General features: G+C 53.6%; 1 protein-coding gene across 11 annotated transcripts in view; it reads left to right on the top strand.

Annotated features, from left to right (window-relative positions):
- The window catches only part of DDC (dopa decarboxylase), a 45,414-nt gene that overhangs the window by 7,963 nt on the left and 18,634 nt on the right, over positions 1–18,817 (top strand). For 10 of the 11 annotated variants that reach the window (XR_012504318.1, XM_074358563.1, XM_074358559.1 and 7 more), the window contains 5 exons: positions 4,579–4,805; positions 7,854–7,967; positions 8,830–8,949; positions 15,649–15,783; positions 16,666–16,809. Coding sequence is in view for 10 of the 11 variants with exons in the window: in XM_074358559.1 (XP_074214660.1) it covers positions 4,579–4,805; positions 7,854–7,967; positions 8,830–8,949; positions 15,649–15,783; positions 16,666–16,809 (740 nt within the window). In the remaining variant the exon portion in view is untranslated. The other variant, XM_074358566.1, reaches the window with a different exon arrangement.

The raw sequence follows: 18,817 nt of genomic DNA, 5'->3' as shown, positions 1-18,817 counted from the left end.
TTAGATGTAATGCTGTCGCACACTTAATGGGCTGCAGCGGACTGTAAGCATAACTTTTATTTGCATTGCGAAACCAAACGTCATGTGTGACCTGTTTTATTGGCATATTCTCTGTATTGAGGTGGGCTGGAACCCAAGCCGAAATATCTCCAAGGTCCGCCTGTCTTCATCTGCTTTATGGCCACCGACAAAAAATGCTGACTTGAATAACATAAGGGTCCTAAATAACTCACTGTTAACTAGAGTCCTTTTCTTTTTTTACAATTCATTCTTATTTTTTATTGAAGTGTAGCTGATTTGCAATGCTAGTTTCAGGGGTAGAGCAAAGTGATTCACTTACACATATACATACACATATATATTTTCTTTTCAAATTCTTTTCCATGATAGGTTATTACAAAACTGAATATAGTTCCCTGTGCTGTACAGTAGATCCTTGTTGTTTCTCTCTTTTATATACAGTAGTGTGTGTCAGCTAATCCCACACTCCTCCTAGAGTTTGAACAGGCACAAAAGATCTTAGAGGAGTGTTTTTGAGGCACGTTAACAGACCGCCATTCTTACTGTTAGAAGCCTCTCATTGCTAGAAGCTTCCTTACCGAGGTGGTTAGAAGCATTTCTCCTGTTGGGTTTATTCATGCTTCTGTGCTCACAGGGACAACTGCCATCAAAAAACCAGTCGATTCAGGGGAGAATCAGGCCAGTTAGTTTAGGACCCTAGATTATACCTACATGTTCAAAGTTAAAAAATAAAGCGGGGGACAAGGCTTCCCAGTTCTGGAGAGACAAGTGATTTTTGAAACATAAATTATGATTTATTTGTACTGGAATGGTGTAAAAAAAGTAAAGAGTTTTTTTTTTTTTTTTTTTTTTTTTTTTTTTTGTAATTTGGATAGAAAAGGAAAGTCAGGAATGTTGAATGAAGTGTCCAGTGTCCCGGGGTCTGAAACAGGAGCACAGCTGGTCTGTACTGATGGGCAGGCCCACGGACAGACACAGAGCACCTTGGCCCTGGTCCTCCTTCCTCCCGGACGGGTGGGTGCGCTGACCTTCCGGCAGTGGCGGTGGCTGGTCCTGCCCTGCCCTGTCCTGTCCTGTCCGGTCTGCACAGAGGCCCATGGGCACTCAGTCCCATCCACCCCTACTGCCAGTGGAACACCATGCAGAGCCCGGGTCAGGGTCACGCCAAACAGCTGTGGCAAAGGTAGGATTCTAGTGGTCCAAGGAAGGGGGTGTTTCCAGCTAGGACCACAGGGACCGCTGGGACCAGAGGGGAAGGAAGCCCAAATCCAGGGTGAACTTCCAGAGCCAAGACTGGGGAAACCAAGTCAGTTCTGCACCTGCTGGGTCTGAGGCTCAGCATGAACTGGACTTGAGAGGCTCGGGTAGGGGTGGGCACAATTCTGGGGGGAAGGGGCCAATCACCTCTGAGCCATGATGCTCTCCTGTGGCTCTTTTGTGGCAGACGTGTGATGGGCTGGCCGCTGTGGCTTGTCTTACAGGCAGCGGATGGAGTCAGATAATCGTACTTCAGAAACAAAATTTTTAGAGAGCGAAAAGATTTTCCGCTCATTCACTCATCCATTTACTTCGGCCTCATTCAGCAGACATTGGAGGGGCTTCCTGTGGTCCAGGGTCTGTGATTGCTCCCGAGAAAGCAGAGAGAGAGTTTCAGCCTCTGCTTGGAGAAGCCCACAGGCCACAGATGGTGTTCGTAAGATAAGTTACAAGGCCTGGAAAGTCATCTGTCTTAGCCTTTATCATCGTCTGCACCCTCCAGCTAATATTTGCACAGAATATCAAGCAGCTTTAAAATGAACACAGGATTCTCTGTGGCTTTGCACGAAGAGCCTTCTGCAAAGGTCTTGCTGGCGAAGAACTGGTCAATAAAGGAGAGCGTGATTCAATAAGAATAATCGGGTCTTATCTTACGATCTGACCAGAAATATTGCTTTGGGAGGCAGGTCTGTCTGTTTATTAAACTGTGTATCTCAGTTTAGTTTTTCTTTAGGCATCTCATTTTGTACATCTTCGAGCCCCATTCGAAGGAAGCAGCTAATATTCCCAGAACCCAAGCACCTTTCTGAATTTTGCGTGGCTCCCACTCTGAGTCTTGTTCGTGCGTTTCACATTTTGCCCCTCGGCCGGGCCAACTGAGGTCACTTAATATTCAGTCCAATGGGCAACTCTAATGGTCACGCGCAAGGAACAAATCATAAAGAAACAGACTCTGAGATTTGGCTGCATAAAAGTTAAAATTCTCATGGGTCCGAATAAAACGCTAAGCCACACTCGGTCGAATAAAATGGAGGTAAGCGTCTGAAAAATACATCACGGACATAGGGTGGAAGGACTTGTGTTAGCGCTCTCGCAGTTAAACCAGAAAATATCTCACACCCGAGAGGAAGAGGATTCAGCGAGCGAGCAGTTCATGAAAGAAGAGATGGAAGTGCAAGCAAGCAATGCACCTTCGTGAATCGAAGTCAGATGAAGTCATTAGTGCCTGCCAGACCGGCGGTGCTTAAAAAGGATCTCGAACCCAACGTTGCTGATTTTCTGATGAAATTAGGGTTCCCGTGCTCCCTCCCTGTGGGAGAGTAATTGGGTAAAAATACGTTCTGTTTTGTGTTCTGCTGAAGTGCACCCCGGGGGGTCCTACATGCAAGGAGGCTGGGATGTGCCTTGGGGAGAAAACGCAGGTGTTAGACAAGGTTCCTTCAACCCTGAGCGGTCGTGCTGTCGGCCGGGAGCTCAAGGTGAATGAGTGATTGTGTCTCAGACAAAGTGTCTTTTTGGAGGAACACATAACAGAAAGATTATGCATTGATTGGTTGATAAAAATGGGACCAGGAACACACAAGGACATGGCCTCGCATTCCCCCAGGAGGCAGGGTCCCGTGTCTGCCAATTCAGTGTTCACGCAGACTATGGAATGGACGTCACTGCCACGGGCAACCAGGGCCCCCTGCACGGCACTACGTGATGAGAAAAGAAAACACTTTTTCTGTCTTCTTTTTTAATTGAAATATACTCAGTGGGCAATGTCGTGCCATTTTCTGTTGCCCCATCATCGTGTTTCGGTCATACATGAACATACATATGTTCCTTTTCATAATTCGTTTTCATTCTTGAATATAGTTCCCTGTGCTCAACATTTGGATCTTGTTGTTTATCTGTTTTGTACATAGTACTTAGAATCTGCAAATTTCAAACCCCCAGTGTGTCCCTTCCCACCCTCTTTACTCCCTGGTAACTGTGAGTTTGTTCTCTACGTCTGTGAGTCTGAAGAAAGTGTTGTTTTTCTTGTGTTTTTGTTTGGGGATGGGGAAGGTAATTAGGTTTCTTTATGTATTTTTAAATTTATTCTTTATTTTATTTTTTAGTGGAGGGACTGGGGATTGAACCCAGGACCTCGTGCATGCTAAGCACGCGCTCCACCACTGAGCGACACCCTCCCCCAAGAAAGCATGCTTTTTGAAAAGCAGGTTGTATGTAGGGGTGCGGTTCCATCTGGTGACAGAGTCAAGATCAAGGAGGGAGGCTGATGCTGTTGGAGGTCACGTGGCCCCGGCTCCGAGCTGAGTGTTGTCCAGGTGCTGCGTGACCACCTTTACACCTTCCGCAGAGATCGGCATTGTTACCTGATTTTCTCAAATAAAGCGAGAGGCTCAGGGAGTCTCTGGCCAACAGCTAGCAAAGGGCAGGGCAGGACTCAGAGCAAGGTTTGTTATGACAGGTGGGCTGGACCGTGAGCATCCATGTGTGCTTCTGGTCCATTTCCTGGATGCAGAAAGGGAAAATGAGACTTGGCACTGTTTTCCATTGAGTAGCTGGTTAAAAGCAGAATAAACACTAGCTGAGGTTCCCAAAGCTGGTGTCATTTCTCGCCTGTCCGGACATGGAAGGAAAGTGCCACTGAGTTGTGGTCTGCGTGGACCGTGGGTGTTTGCGTCTCCGGCCGGGCAGCCCCAGAGGCCACCTTGTTACCGAGTCCAGACTCGTTCTGCTCTCCGCTCGACAGGCCGGTGCATCGGGAGATGAGGTGATGGGGCAAGGAATAACGACTTTATTTGGAAAGCCAACAGACAGAGAAGACGGCAGACTGATGTCCTGGAGAACCATCTTCCCTGAGTCAGAATTCAGGCTCCTTTTATACTGAAAAGGGGAGGGGGTGTGGTTGGCTGGTGCAAACTTCTCGGTGCAGGAATCCTTTGTTCCTGCAGCTGTGCAAGTGGGTCAGGTCATGGCGCCCCTGCAAACCTCCCACAAGACAAATGTTATTTTCTAGTCTGCAACTTGTTATCTTTATACAAGTGCAAAGTGTTAACATCCTTAGAGGTCAGAGCCTTGAGGACGGGCTCTGCTGTACATTTCAGGCTAAAGGCGACATTCTTTTACAAAAGGCACAGAGCCAGCAAGTCTGAGCCCAGAAAACAGGGCACAGGGTTGAAGCCAAAGGAACAGCTCTCACACGGAGTCAGATTTGTGCTTCCCTGTCCCACGCTGGCTTGGCACTGCCCGTCTCCACTTTAGACGTTGTCAAGTTTGCCAACAGATTTCCCCCCTTTCTCTATGCAGCTTTGCCCCGACGAAGCCCGGTCACCATGAATGCAGATGAATTCCGAAGGAGAGGGAAAGAGATGGTGGATTATGTGGCTGACTACTTGGAAGGCATCGAGGCACGCCAGGTCTACCCCGACGTGGAGCCCGGCTACCTGCGCCCTCTGATCCCCCCCACTGCTCCCCAGGAGCCAGACACCTTTGAAGACATCATTAATGACGTGGAGAAGATAATCATGCCAGGGGTAAGTCTGTATGCAAGGCTGGCGCACGGGGATGCTCGTGGTAACCTGGTACCTACTGGGCGTTGGGAAATTCACGTGAATTATTCCTTTTAATCCTCACAACCATCTCCTTAGAGAGAGGTTTTTTTTTTTTTTTTTTTTTTTCATTTCTGTCTTACAAGTGAGGGAATGGAGGCCCAGAGAGGTTGGGTGATCAGCCTAAGGTCACACAGCCAGTTAGTGATGGAGTCAGCATTACAGCCCAGATCTTGTGGGCCCCAAAGGCAATGAGTGCAGCCCCCAGGTCAGTCCCGTGCCCTGAGACCCTGGTGTGCGAGAGAGAGTCGTTCCATGACCTGGGGGGAGAAAACGAACCCCTGTGGCCGGTTTCAAGTAAGTGAATTGCGCCAAGGGAGGCGTAGTCCCAGGAGTTTTGTGTTTTGCAGAGGCTGAATCACGTGTGTGGAAGAAACGTTCTGTTTACTTTATTTGAGAATGGGCTACGTGGTACTGCGTTTTCCCAGAGCCTGGCCACCAACGCAGGCCTCTGTCTAGGGCCAGTGAGCCTCGGCAAGGGGTCGCCCGGGGCCGCAGACAGGAACGGGTGGGGAAGAGCCAGGACCAGTTGTGACGCCGAGGGGGGCCTCAGAGCCCCTGATCGGTCCTCCACCCACTCCCCGCATCCTCCCAGGAGTCTCCCTTGAGGTTTGTGCTTCAGGCCAGGCATAGGATTCTGGTCTTCACCCAGAGGTTGTGCAAATACACTGAACGGCTCAGCCTCAAATCCCCGCCCCCCGGGAGTGCGGGGAAATGTCAGGCCCAGGACTGTCCGCTCTGCAGCCTACAAAGCCCCACTGCGGGTGGCTGGTGCACACGCTGCTCTCCGGGCTTGGAGGCTGGGCGTCCGAGGTCAAGGCTCCCCGCAGATCCGGATGCCTTCTCACTGTCCTCGCAGGGCCTTTCCGCCCCCCGGGGCCCCGCCCTCACCGTCTGATCAAACCCCGACGCCTCCCAAAGGCCCCAGCTCCTGGTATCATCCCAGTGGGGGATGCAGGAATTCGGGGAGCACTGCAGTCCAGGCAGGGGGAGCAGGGGCACTGAGGACTCTGCGAGCTCCCTGCTCGGTCGGCCAGACAGGGGCAGTCACTGTGCAGAGCTGGGCCGGGCCGGCTCGGGCTCTGGGGCAGGGTCCCGGGTGGGAGTCCCGGCCCCGCCAGCTGCTGGCTGTGTGATGCGGGAGGCTCTCGGGGCGTCTGCAGGGCCCATGCGGGCACGTCCACCTGCCTTATGTGAGGGTCGGTCCAGAGGGAAAGCAAAGGTGCCCGTGTCCCCAGTCGAGGGTCTCTCGTCTTTTCCCAGACCCGGTGGGAGGGGACGCGGTGAGGGCCTCCAGGTGCCCAAGGCGGGCGGAATGCCCGTGGCCACACTCTCACCCCCTGGAAATTACAGTTTACCACTGCATTGGCATTAAGACACTAACATTACAGATTATATTTTTCTTTGACCTGCAAGTTTACCTTTTTCTTCTGATTTTAAAAGAAGTGAAAATGTTTTTCGGGGCCTCTCTGAGCATCGTGGGCCCCGGACAGCGGGCCTGCTGTGCCTCTGGGCCTCTCGGCCTCACCAGCAGCCTCCCTTGCCCGAGCCTCCAAGCCCCAGCTGTGCTGGGTGCCTCCCTCCCTCCAGAACATTCCCCAGCCCTTCAGTGCCACAGGTCACCTGCTCTGTCAGTCAGTCCACTGAGATGCTGACTTCTGCCCTGGGCCTGGCTGCGCCCCGAGCTCGCGTGTACACAGACGCACACACACGCATGCACACGCACATACACGCATGCACAGACATGCACACCCAGGCTGAATGGCTCTGAGCGCTCTGGACTCCTGAGCAGCTAGAGTCCCTCCCCTCAGTGCCCCAGGAGGGTCCCTGCCGACTCCTCGCCCCCGCCCCCCGGGTCCTTCCCTGCCCTCACCCTGCAGATGTGGGGGTGGCCGTGGTGGCCGTGGGACCTGGTCTTCGTTCCTGGGACCACACACACCCTGCTGGAGGCTCCCGGTCCTCGCAGAGGTCCAGGTCGGCTCCCTTCTCACTCTGGGCCTCTCTGGTCCCACGTCTGGGACGGCAGACGATTGATGCCCAGTGCTCTCGAGGAAGGGATGTCCGCCCTCCGCCCCGGACCGTGGGCATGACCAGGGTGGGCAGTGTCGGCCGCCTTTGGGGATCCTGAGACGGGCCTGGAGAAGGTTCGAGCCGGGAGAGAACCTGGAGCATGTGCTGTCCTGCCCAAGGGGGTGGTGGGGCTGAGCCCCCCCAGAAAATCAAAGAGTGTGCCCGGGATGGAGGGGTGCGGAGGTCCGGGAGTCGCCGCGGTCTGCGGGACGCTGATTACAGTTCCAACCCCAGTGGATGCTGAAGGACGGTCCCCGCTCCCTTCTTTCCTCTGCTGGGGTGGGGGTGCCCGAAGGCCTTATTCTGTGCTCGCTCAACAGGCATGTCATCAGCAAAGACACATAAGGAAGCAAAAACGGGGTGGGGCACCCCCACTTTCTCTCCTCCTTAGTTTCCTCCCCAAACCCTGAGATCTTCCCAGCAGATCCCGTGTTCCGACCGCTAGACCTTCCAGCCCCAGGGGCTTGCCCGGCTCCCATCCCCCCGGACGGCTGTGTCCCTGCAATCCTCTCCTTGTCCCCGACACCCGGATGCGGTCTCAGCGCCGTCCTGGCCCCACACACCCCGGCGAGGCTGGCAGGGCGGGGGCAGAGGAAGTGAAGGATCTGGGGGAGAGAGATGCTTGGCTGCATGAAAGGGATTGTATAGAGAGTTAAGGAGGAGGCTCAAAACTCAGGCCTTTTTTCCCCAATATGGACGCTTTTTTTGGACCAGTTTTGGCAAAACCAATCTTGCAACACGAAGAGACTGGGCCCCGGGGCATCTCCGTCACTGACAGGTGCGCTCCGCCACTTTACAGTCTCGGAAAACGGGGTTGTTTTTAGAGACTCGGTTTGCAGCCAGGCTCCTCTGCCCGTGGGCTGGCCTCCCGGGTCCCCCAGTGACCGCCCCGTTCCCGCACAGGTGACCCACTGGCACAGCCCCTACTTCTTTGCCTACTTCCCCACGGCCAGCTCGTACCCGGCCATGCTCGCAGACATGCTGTGCGGGGCCATCGGTTGCATCGGCTTCTCCTGGGTGAGTGTCACATGGCCCGGGGGGGGGGTGCTGGGGGTATGGCCCCGCATGGGGACATGGGACACGTTCTCCTGGCGGGTGGCAGTTGGCACGTAGGGGAATTTGGAATACAGGGAAACAGAGGGAGCTAGAAAGAACTTTCTGGAACAGTGTTAATAGCCAAAGCCAATTCTGCACAGCAGTGTTTTTAGAGGGTGAGTTAGAATCACGCCGAGGGGCTGGGTTTTCGGCAGCCCAAGGCCTGATTCTGCGCGTCTCCCAAGCAGACCAGAGGATTTCTGTACAATCTGCCGTCTGAGGGACGCCATGCCCACGTCCCGTCCCCTGTGTTCCCGCCGCTGTCCCCAGAGAGGCGCCAGCCCATCAGAAGTGCCAGCCGCTGCCTCCACTCCCCCAGGCCCCGGCCCTTCTTCTGCGCAGACACAGCGCAGGGAAGAGCCCTGCCGGGAAGGGTGGGCAGGGCTGCAGCCCCGCACGGCACCCCGGGGACGCAGAGCACTCGGGCGGGGGGAGCTGCCCGTCTCCCAGTGTCAAGGACCCCCTGGGGACTGAGTCGCACTGTAGGGGCTTCTCCCAAGGCCAGGGTCTGCCGTTGGCCTTTTGGGTCCCGGGCGTCCATTTGTTGATGCTCTGATGCTGAGCCAACTGATGACTCAGGGTGACAAATGGCCCGAGGCGTGTAAGGACACGTGGGATCCTGAATGGACAGCACACTGCAGCTCCGGCAAAGCTGGCTGTGCCCCCTGCTGCTGGCCACCGGGAGCCCTGCGATGGGAGGGCCAGCCCCTGCCCTCCAAGCGATTCCCGCCCGGGGAGAGGCCAGCCCTCCCTTGCTTCACTCCTCTCCTCCCTCCCTGGACAGGCCGCCAGCCCGGCGTGCACTGAGCTGGAGACGGTGATGATGGACTGGCTGGGGCGGATGCTGCAGCTGCCCGAGGCGTTCTTGGCTGGAGAAGCCGGAGAAGGGGGTGGGGTGATCCAGGTAAGGCAGAGGGTACGGGGGTCCAGCTTCCGGGGATGCGCCGGCTGGGCCGCATGGAGGGAAACGGCTGTGGTTATGCTGCGGAAAAATGTGTTACAGCTCATCCTCACCAGGACACTATAAATCAGGGGCCATGTTAAGACTCCCATTTCACAGGCGAGCAAACTGAGGCTCAGAGCAGCCGGGAACTGGTCCGTCGGTTCCCAGCGGGTAAGTTCTAGAGCTGGGGTCTGAGCTCACCCCCGTCTGACTGCAGAACCACGACAGGACCGCCCCTAGGGCTGTCCTCGGTGCAGCGAGGGGCAGCTGTGACTAGAGAGGGCCCCACCTTCCCGAGAGATGCTGCCTTTTCTCTGCGCTGATTGAATTCATTCTCTTCACCTGGCGTGCACCTTTGAGAGGGACAGGACACGTGTGAGTGACAGTCACGGTGTGACATCGGCAGGACAAGTGCCACCTAAGAAGACCTGGACTTGCCGGCTTTTTTCTTTTCTGGCACTAAAGAGGGACCCCATCCAACCCATCACACCCCCTGGGGAAGCACCGTTTACTTGGGGGTGGAAAAAGGAATTTCCTTTTCCAGACACTGTCTTCCCAGAGGCTCTGAGCATCACTGAGGCCAGCTGTGGCTCTGCTGACCGGACCGATGGGGACGGAGGCCCGGCTGCCTTGGTGTGAGGTCACCGGGCTAGTGTGGCCAAGCAAAACTAGGAGGCAAGCCCCAACTTCCAGGGTCGGGACTGCTCAACCGGACCCGGGTTTTTAAACTCCCTTGTGTTTGGCTTAAGACAACATAAACCTGTTACGTCACAGTTCTTGTGGGCCAGGGACCTGACATGGCTCTTTCTGGGCTAAAATCAGGGTTGACACCTTGGCGATTCCATGCAAGAATCTGCCCTTGCCTTTTCTAGGAAGCTTCCTGGAAGTTTCTGGAAGCTTCCGGAAGCTTCCTGCATTCCTGAGCCGCGGCCCTCCTCCTCCGTGTTCAGAGCCTGCACTGTCCCATCTCTCTGGCCTTTCCTTCACGGCCACATCTCCCGCTGACCACAGATGAGAAAGATTCTTCACTATTAAAGATCCCTGTGATGAGACTGGGTCCATCCAGATAATCCAAAATAATCCCCCGCTGCACCAAGGTTCTTAACTTAATCTCATTGACAAGGTCCCTCCTGCATGTAAGGTAAATGTTCACAGGTTCCGAGATGAAAGCAGTGTCTTCTTCGGCCAAACACATCCAGTACGTGTCAGGGTCACAGAGGGAGACCTACCCCTACAGGTCCAGACTCACCAAGTCTTAGGCGGGCCTAGGAGTCGGCCTTCTAACCTGCACGTCGGGTCATTCTGGTGCAGAGATGCTGAAATGCACTTTCGTAAACAGGCCTCGTGCCGCGACCGATGGCTGACTTCTCTGTGACCCATCGCCTTCTTGCTCTCGGTCTATTTACTCTTCCAAAGTAACTCTGTGGTCAGGCCTGTTTCTTGTGTTCGTGGCGGAGCCCCTGGTGTGATGGAAAGGTGTTTGCATAAGAGGTATATAGGTTGGTGTTCGTGCGGTCCTGGACAGGATGCTCAGATTGCTGTGAAGAAGACGGTCAGCAGGAGGGTTTTGATAATGAAGGTGCCTGTGTGTAATTCTGCCATGTATGGGATGTTCTCAGGAAAAGGATGGCTGTGAAGATGTTTATTATGGTGATGAGGGCGTATTCTGCTACGAGAAACAGGGCAAATGGGCCCGCTACATTGAAGTTGGAGACAAGTTCCCTCTGTCAGGTCCAATGGGGCCAGGCTGGTTGCTGCCAGGGTTCAGATAAATCATCCCAGCCCTGCTTGGGGTCAGCACGGGAAGCTGAGTCATAGATGCTCTTGTGTGACGATTCTGGTTGGGAGCGTCAATGGTCCATTACTCATAGGACTGATAAGCAGGTAACTCTTGGCGTTACTTCGTATGAAATGGTCCGTGTGACCAGCGAGGCCGGGCTCAGACCCCACCCCTCCGGACCCTCCCGCCTCACCTCCTGGGTGTTCTAACACCCTCCATCCTACAGCAGTGTTTGTGAGTGATTTTAAGTGGGTAAGCCAAGCCCCGATGTGACGCTGCGAACTGGACTTCAACACAGCAGTGGCTATGATTTTTCTCACAAATGCAGACATTTCAGCAACCCTGGTCAGTTTTCTGCCTGTCAGAGGCTCAGCATTGGAAAAAACACACACAAAGATAGGAGTTCCGAGCTTCCTTCTGGCCTTGGGGCGGGGACGGCTGTCCACACCCCTCAGCTGCATCTGATGGGTGGGGGGAGGGCCAGGTGGCTTTCTGGTCTCCAGCACCTCGGTCCTGATTCTCTGGGGCATCACTGCTCGTGAAGAGCCCACGTGTGGACAGGAGAGAAGATGGTCCCAGTAACCTGAGGAGGGCGGCAGGGCTGGACAGCTTGGGGGTTGGAGGGGGGGAGGGGTGGGGATGGGGGGCCCTGGTTTTGAATTCTGTTCGACTCAGTTCTGGACCTGGAGGTGCTCTAACACTTTTTCTTTTCTTTTTCTTCTTCTTCTTCTTTTTTTTTTTTTTTTTTTTTTTTGCCAGATGCACTTGCTAACCAGCGGTTTTATTTTATTTAATTTTTTTACGTGAACATACATATATTCATTGTCACATTCTTTTTCGCTGTGAGCTACCACAAGATCTTGTATATATTTCCCTGTGCTCTACAGGATAATTTTGTGTATCTATTCTATATATGCCTGTCAGTATCTGCAAATTTTGAACTCCGAGTCTGTCCCTTCCCACCCCTTGCCCCTCTGGCAACCACAAGTTTGTATTCTATGTCTATGAGTCTGTTTCTGTTTTGTATTTATGCTTTGTTTTTTTGTTTTGTTTTGTTTTGTTTTAGATTCCACATATGAGTGATCTCATATGGTACTTTTCTTTCTCTCTCTGGCTTACTTCACTTAGAATGACATTCTCCAGGTCCATCCATGTTGCTGCAAATGGTGTTATTTTATCCTTTTTTATGGTTGAGTAGTATTCCATTGTATAAATAGACCATGGCTTCTTTATCCAGTCCTCTGTTGAGGGACATTTAGGCTGTTTCCATGTCTTGGCTGCTGTAAATAGTGCTGCTGTGAACATTGGGGTGCAGGTGTCTTTTTCAAGTAGGGTTCCTTCTGGATATATGCCCAGGAGCGGGATTCCTGGGTCATACGGTATAGAATTACTTTTGATTTTAATTACACACATTTTTGCCAAGACCTTTTTTTTCACTTTGACCCCACTCCCCAGCCTTGGGGGAGCCCTGTTAATGCCAGACTCAGCTCCTTCTTCACCTGGGAACGTTTTTCTCCCACTTTAGTTCTTTTCCAGGAACTTTGATTTCCCATGGATTGGGGACATTTCCCATAATTCCTAGCTCTCTTTTGTTATTTTCCTTTTTTGGTCATCTTCTCTCTGTGTTTTTGGGGGGATTCCTGTGGTTTTCTTTACATCGTGGTCTCAGTTTCCCACATTGCCAATTTAATGCCTTCCGTGTCCATTCCGGTACTGTCATCCCACTTAAAAGGATTGTCCCCTTCCTACTTATGGAAACTAGACGTCTGTTATAAAAATGGAAAAGATCTGGAAACATTTTGGGGGCATACTTCCTCCCCGTGTTATTTCAATACTTGTGTGTGTGTGTGTGCGCGCGGGTATGTGTACCTACACATAAACAAAACTGGGATAATGCAATTCATCGTACAGATTTTCTGTGTGATGTTTTACTATTTTATGGTGAGCATTCCCCATGGTTTAAATATTCTTTGAGAACATTCTGCGTGATTGTCTGCAATGTGCCACAGTGTATACGAACAGGGCTATTTATACAATGTCACATTTTTCCCTCTTATAAATCAGATCTCAAAGGACACCCTTGAGGTTGGGGGTGAGCAATGTTCTAAGAGGATAGTCAGTTTTCTGCTGGGGTCATGCTGGTGCAGTCCATACTCTCTGCTCCTGTTCTGCCCAAAATCAACCCAAAACCAAAATATAAGCAGTTTTCCTCGGTCACCGGAGGTTATAACTGAAACAATCTCACATTCGTTTCTTTTCAGCAGCCCAAGATGATCCCTCGAATTTGATACTTTCCAAAAATCTTACAAATACCCCATAATCCTGGGTGTATTGTAATAATAGCTACTTTTAATTCAATACCTGCTCTGAATTAGGCTGTGTTTTTAACTTATTTCTTGTGTTTTATGAGCCCGTTTTTTAACCTCCAAATAATTAGGAGGGTTGATTGGATCATCAGCAATCTCGCTCACAGATAAGGAAAGCGAGGCCCAAGGGCACCAGCCAGTTAGAGGCATGGCTGGTCCATGTGGGAGCGTCCGACCAGCTCACCCCTGACCATTTGCTTGGGTGAGAGTGTCCAGAGGTGGGCATGCTGCCCTGGGCTCGATCTTAAAAATTATCTCTTGTTTTAAAGATGAACCCATTTTCCAGAAAGCACAGAAGCCCCAGGGTTTGGTTGGGAGTGATTCCAACATTTCTCAGCCCAGGATACAATTCAAGCCCCCTGGGAACCCAGTCCACTCAGTCTGCTGGATGAAAACAGCCTCTCACGTCTGCTCAAGGCCCTCCCTTCCCAGCTGACAAGGCTGATTGTCTATAATTTGCAAAGTCCCAGAGAGCGCCTGAGCTCGGTGACAGCCAAGGGGCCCTGGATACAGGGGATGCTGGCACCCCCGCCTCCCCCCGCACCCCCGAGCCATAATCACCGCTGCCGGGCGTCGGCAGTGACAGGTGTCTGAGTCAAATGGCGAGTCATCCTTTGAGCTGGACAAACAGGGCCAGGAAATTAGTCTCTCAATTGCATTTGAAAGGTCTCGTGGAAGAAAAGCCAATTTCCCGCTGTGGGTGGGGCGACACGCGAAAACCCAGCAGATGAAAAGACCTGTCTGCTGGTGGCATCGGCAGCCTCAGGGATGTTCCGTCTGCCCCTCCGCCGCTTGCCATGGCAACCTTCCTGCGCCGCAGAAAAGCAAAGTATCATTTCTGCTCTCAGCACAAGAGCAGCTCCCCTGGTCCCCTGCAGAGATCTGATCCCCAAAAAGACCAGGAGACCCACTGGTCCCCCCGCCCCATCACTGCCGCCCAGCTGGTACGGGGTTGCTTGACTGGCAATGACTTTATGGGGCATTTTCTTTTAAATCCCTTTTTGTTGCCTGAAGAAAGGGCATCTTCTCTCAGGCAAGGACAGAGCCCAAAGGAAGCCCCATAATGAATTTGATGGTGATGCAAGGCTCTCATCAGAGGAGCGTGGATGTGTGGGGGTGATGCTCCAAGGCTTCAGAAAGAGGGTGGCGTGTAGGGAGGGGCTGCGCGCCCCCGGGGGGCGTAGGGGTGAGGAGGACCCCCATCCAGGGAGCTGAGCCTTTCAGTAACCTTTCCACGTTCCACGTCTCCGACACACACACACATGACGTGAGACACAGACTTGTGAAGTCGGTGTCTACCGGCGCCGACTTCACTTCCCCAGGTGTTTCTTTGCCAGAGGAAATGTGGCCAGAGGAAAATTAAAACCCATCGGAGAGGCTACATTGAGGTGATTACAGACACGTGTACATAAAATAAAATGTTAACAAGAGAGCTTAACCGCTTTCACTGTTTCGTTGTATCTTTCTCTGTGAAACTCTGAACCCTTAGCAATCTCCTCCTAGTCAGCAAGAATCTGCCTTTCTTTGGAATTCGTAATACGATTCAGCTCGTGGTTTCTTCTAGGATTTGCTTAAGGCTCCGTGATCGTGAGCAGGGAAGTGGGTGATAAATGTGGGGAGGTCCCCGACCCCCCGACAGATGTGGGCTCACCCCTGACCTTGCCGCTAACTCGCCGGTGACTTGGGGCAAGTTACTTTGTCTCCCTGAGCATCGGTCTCCCACCTGAAGGTGACAAATTCTAACAACAGGGTCATTTTGCAAATTGGATGGGACAACCTCATGAGTGCCGAATTCAAGTCATGTTTCAGCGCCTCCCAATTTAGCATCATCCTTTACTACTTTGCCAAAATAAGGGATTGACATTCGTTGCATCAGTTTGCTAAGGAGGTCACAAGGATGCACCACAGACGGGGCCACTCACACTGCAGACACGGACTGTCTCCCATCCTGGAGGCTGGACGTCAAGGTCAAGGTGGAGGCCGGCTGGTTTCCCTGAGGCTCCTCTGCTCGGCCGGCAGACGGCCGTCTTCTCCCCATGACCTCGCCTCTCCTCTCCTTATAAGGACATTAGCCAGGCGGGATTGGCGCCCACTCTATAAAGATCTCTTTTTTAAAAAAATACTTAATTCTTATTTTTTATGGAAGTGTAGTTGATTTACAATGTTAGTTTCACGTGTACAGCAAAGTGATTCCATCACACACATATGTACATATATATAAATTTCAGATTCTTTTCCATTCCAGCTCATTACAAGGAATTGAATATAGTTCCCTGTGCTGTAAAGTCCCCTGGTACCTCCGTTAAAAAAAAAAAAATGAAAAACAGAGACAAAGCGACTCTGAAACAACCCTAAGAGCCCAGGAGGCAATCCAGGTGTTCAGGAGAGCGACCACTGTGATTTCAGATTCATCTTCTAAGAAAAATATGGTGACCCAGGTCACGTCTCCCAAGGCGAGATCCTGACTCCTTGGCTGCACTTGGAGGCTCATTTCGGACCCTCTCTTTGCTTTAGGGAAGCGCCAGTGAAGCCACGCTGGTGGCCCTGCTGGCCGCTCGGACCAAAGTCACACGACGCCTGCAGACCACCTCCCCGGGGCTGACGCAGGCCGCCGTCATGGAGAAGCTGGTGGCCTACACGTCCGACCAGGTGGGTGTGTTGGCCCCATCCAGCCCCGTCCAGCCCCGTCCAGCCCCGTCCAGCCCCATCAAGCCCCATCCAGCCCCATCCAGCCCCATCCAGCCCCATCCAGCCTCATCGAGCCCCATCCAGCCCTGTCCAGATCCATCCAGCCCCGTCCAGCCCCATCGAGCCCCATCCAGCCCCCGAGAGCGCAGTGTTTTGTGTTACGTCAGAGCAAAATCAAACCAGTTTGGGCAGCACCGTTTCAAATGCAAGGACAGACTAAGGATATCACTAAGACAGACGCCCGCATTAAAGGGGAGAACGTAGTAGATCAAGTTGAAAAGAAAGTCAATGTGCCCTGAGGCCGCCATGCCCAGCTGTGTCCACCCCACCCGCACCTGCCCGGGGCCCCAGGACGGGGTCCAGCGTGCGACCATGCGGGTGGGGCTGTAGGGAGAGGGTGGCGACTTCAGTCGCCGTTGGATTTCTTCCCTGAGGGTCCCCGAGAGAGGACGGACCGCCATCCTGTGGGGCTGCCCTGTCCTGGCTCCTTTTCCCCAGACCCCACCCATGGAGCGTTCACTGACTGAACTTGGCCCCCCGCTGCCCGGGGCCCCCCAGCCGGAGGCAGCGCCCTGATCTGAGCCCGGGTGTCCAGGTGCGCCTGTGGGTGTGCCATCCAGGAGCTCACTGCTGCTGGAGAATTCAAACCAGTGGGTGAAAAATGACCCAGTATGGCCCAGTAACCCCCTCCTCCAAAGAGTCTAAATCATTAAACTGAGACGCAGATTCTGCAGGATGAGGGGATGAATGAAGGTGCAGGGCCCGGGGCGGGAAGGAGCTGCGCCCAGAGGGCCCCGCGGAGCCCGGGTCCTGAGTCCCACCTGCCTTGCCGCTCCCTCGCAGGCCCACTCCTCGGTGGAGAGAGCCGGACTGATCGGGGGAGTGAAGCTGAAGGCGATCCCTTCCGATGGCAAGTTTGCCCTGCGAGCTTCCGCCCTGCAGGAGGCCCTGGAGCGCGACAAAGCCGCCGGCCTGATTCCTTTCTTCGTAAGTCCACGTGGCCCCAGGGGAGTGTCAGGGCCCGTCGGGGGCCACTTTCCGGGGGGGTTGCAGGCCTGGGCGGTACACATGCTGTCTGTCGGCCTGCCTCGGCTTGAGGGAGGCTGGACTGACCGACACACCCGTATTTTTCCCTTCCTCCCTCACCTGTGTTCAACTCAGAAACAGGTAATGGGGGTTCCCAGCCTGGGGGGTTCAGCTGAGCCCAGAAGCCTTCCTTCTGCCTCCCATTCAAAGTGACACCATGTGACGGCCGCTCGTCCTGGTAGATGAGTGACACACGAGTGAGCCAAATTCAAAGTGAAATCCAGGAACGCCCGGCTGCCTGGACGCTGGGATGTGCCACTTGTGGGAGATGTGTTGCAAGCAGGCAGTGACTAATTAAAGTATAATTCGATATGATGTAACAAAGACGTCCAGCTAGCCAAGGAGTAGCTGGTTTTCCCGTGCATGAGTGGGCATTTTCCACTGGGGAAGAAATAGTCGGGGCGGCATCGGGCGGAAGCTTGGGGAGTTGCCTGGCTGTGGTCGTGGTGGCATTCAGTGTCGGGACCGAGATGTCGAATGTGATGACAGTAAAATGTTGCCATCAAGGCACTGGCCCCGGGGTGGTCATCTGACTGCACTTTGGGGCCCCCTGGGGAGCTGTGGGAATGCAGGTGCCCAGGCCCTGCTCCAGCTTACGCTCGCCAGCCTGTCCAGGAACTGGGAACGCATCACAGCGACTCTCAGATTTTCACGCGCACCCCAGATTCTTGTGAAAGGAACGAGTCGTGCAAGGGCACAGAGATGTGGAGGGTCCCAGGATGTGCGAGGAAGTGTAACCGGTTGTCTTAAACGGGCAGCCGGGGGCCAGGGCAGCCGGGAGAGAGGCTGCTGGTCCGGGAAGGATGGATTCTGAGCTTGGACTTGTCGCTAGGGTGTTCCCGCTGAAATGCATGCACGGTGGTTGTAATTCTGCACGTGATCCTGAGGTGCAGACCGACCTGATTTCGCCGAGGGGGCTGCGGCTGAGAGCGAGGACACGTTTGGCAGATCTGAGCGGGGAAATCGGAATCACGGCCCCTCCAGGGACTGGCCGGGGCTTGTGATGATAAAGTTTCCCTTTCTTCTTGCGCTGGTTTGCCTTCCTAGCTTGTTGAGGTCAGGAGGAGCGGTGCCTGCCCGCGGGGCTTGTGTCAGAGCAGAGGGGACGGCCGGCCGGGGCCGCGGATGTCAGAGGAGGGGAGGGGAGGGGCCGGCGCGGGGCCCCAGGACCGCACAAATGTGATTATGCCTCCTGCAGAGAGGCTGAAATCAGGTTAGCATCACTGAGCTGAGCCGGGGTAATCAGAGCCTGGAGCAGAGCAGGCGCCGGCTTCAAAGTGGCTGCTGAGAATTAGGACAGGCTGACTCACGGGCTTCTAGAACACCGGGCGCGCAGGGCCCCGCCGGCCTGGCACCTTCTCCCCGTGTCACGCACACGCCGCCCTCGTGAGCTGCGCGGGGCCTCGGATGCTAGGAAGGGTCTCTTGAGCCCGCAGGACAGCAGGAGTTAAGCCCCCCCGGGGCCACGTGTCAGTCTGCCCCTGCCTCGTGTCCTCGGAGCCACCTCCGGGAGCCTCACTTAAGCCACCCGTAAAGTCGGGGGCGGGACTGTCCAGCTCCCGAGTGTGCTGTGCACACTCCCGAGTGTGTCGTGTCTGCAGCGTCCCCAGGCCTGGCTGGCGGTGTGCACTCAAAACAGTCACTCCTTTTTTTTTAAATAAAATTATTTTATGTTCTTTTTTCTTTTGTTGCAGGGGGAGGTAATTAGGTCAATTTATTTACTTATTTCTTGTGTATATATATATTTATTGCAGTTTGGTCAGTTTGCAGTGTTGTATCAATTTCCGGTGCACAGCACGGTGCTCCGGTCATACAAGTACACACAGAAATTCATCTTCTTCTTTTTCACTGTAAGTTATTATAAGATATTGAATATAGTTCCCCATGCTGTACAGAGAGACCTCCAGCC

Source organism: Camelus bactrianus, chromosome 36 (assembly GCF_048773025.1).
Source record: "Camelus bactrianus isolate YW-2024 breed Bactrian camel chromosome 36, ASM4877302v1, whole genome shotgun sequence".
In the NCBI taxonomy this organism is placed as follows: domain Eukaryota; kingdom Metazoa; phylum Chordata; class Mammalia; order Artiodactyla; family Camelidae; genus Camelus; species Camelus bactrianus.
Note: the sequence above shows the minus strand (reverse complement) of the source record. Positions and strands in the feature narration are given on the sequence as shown.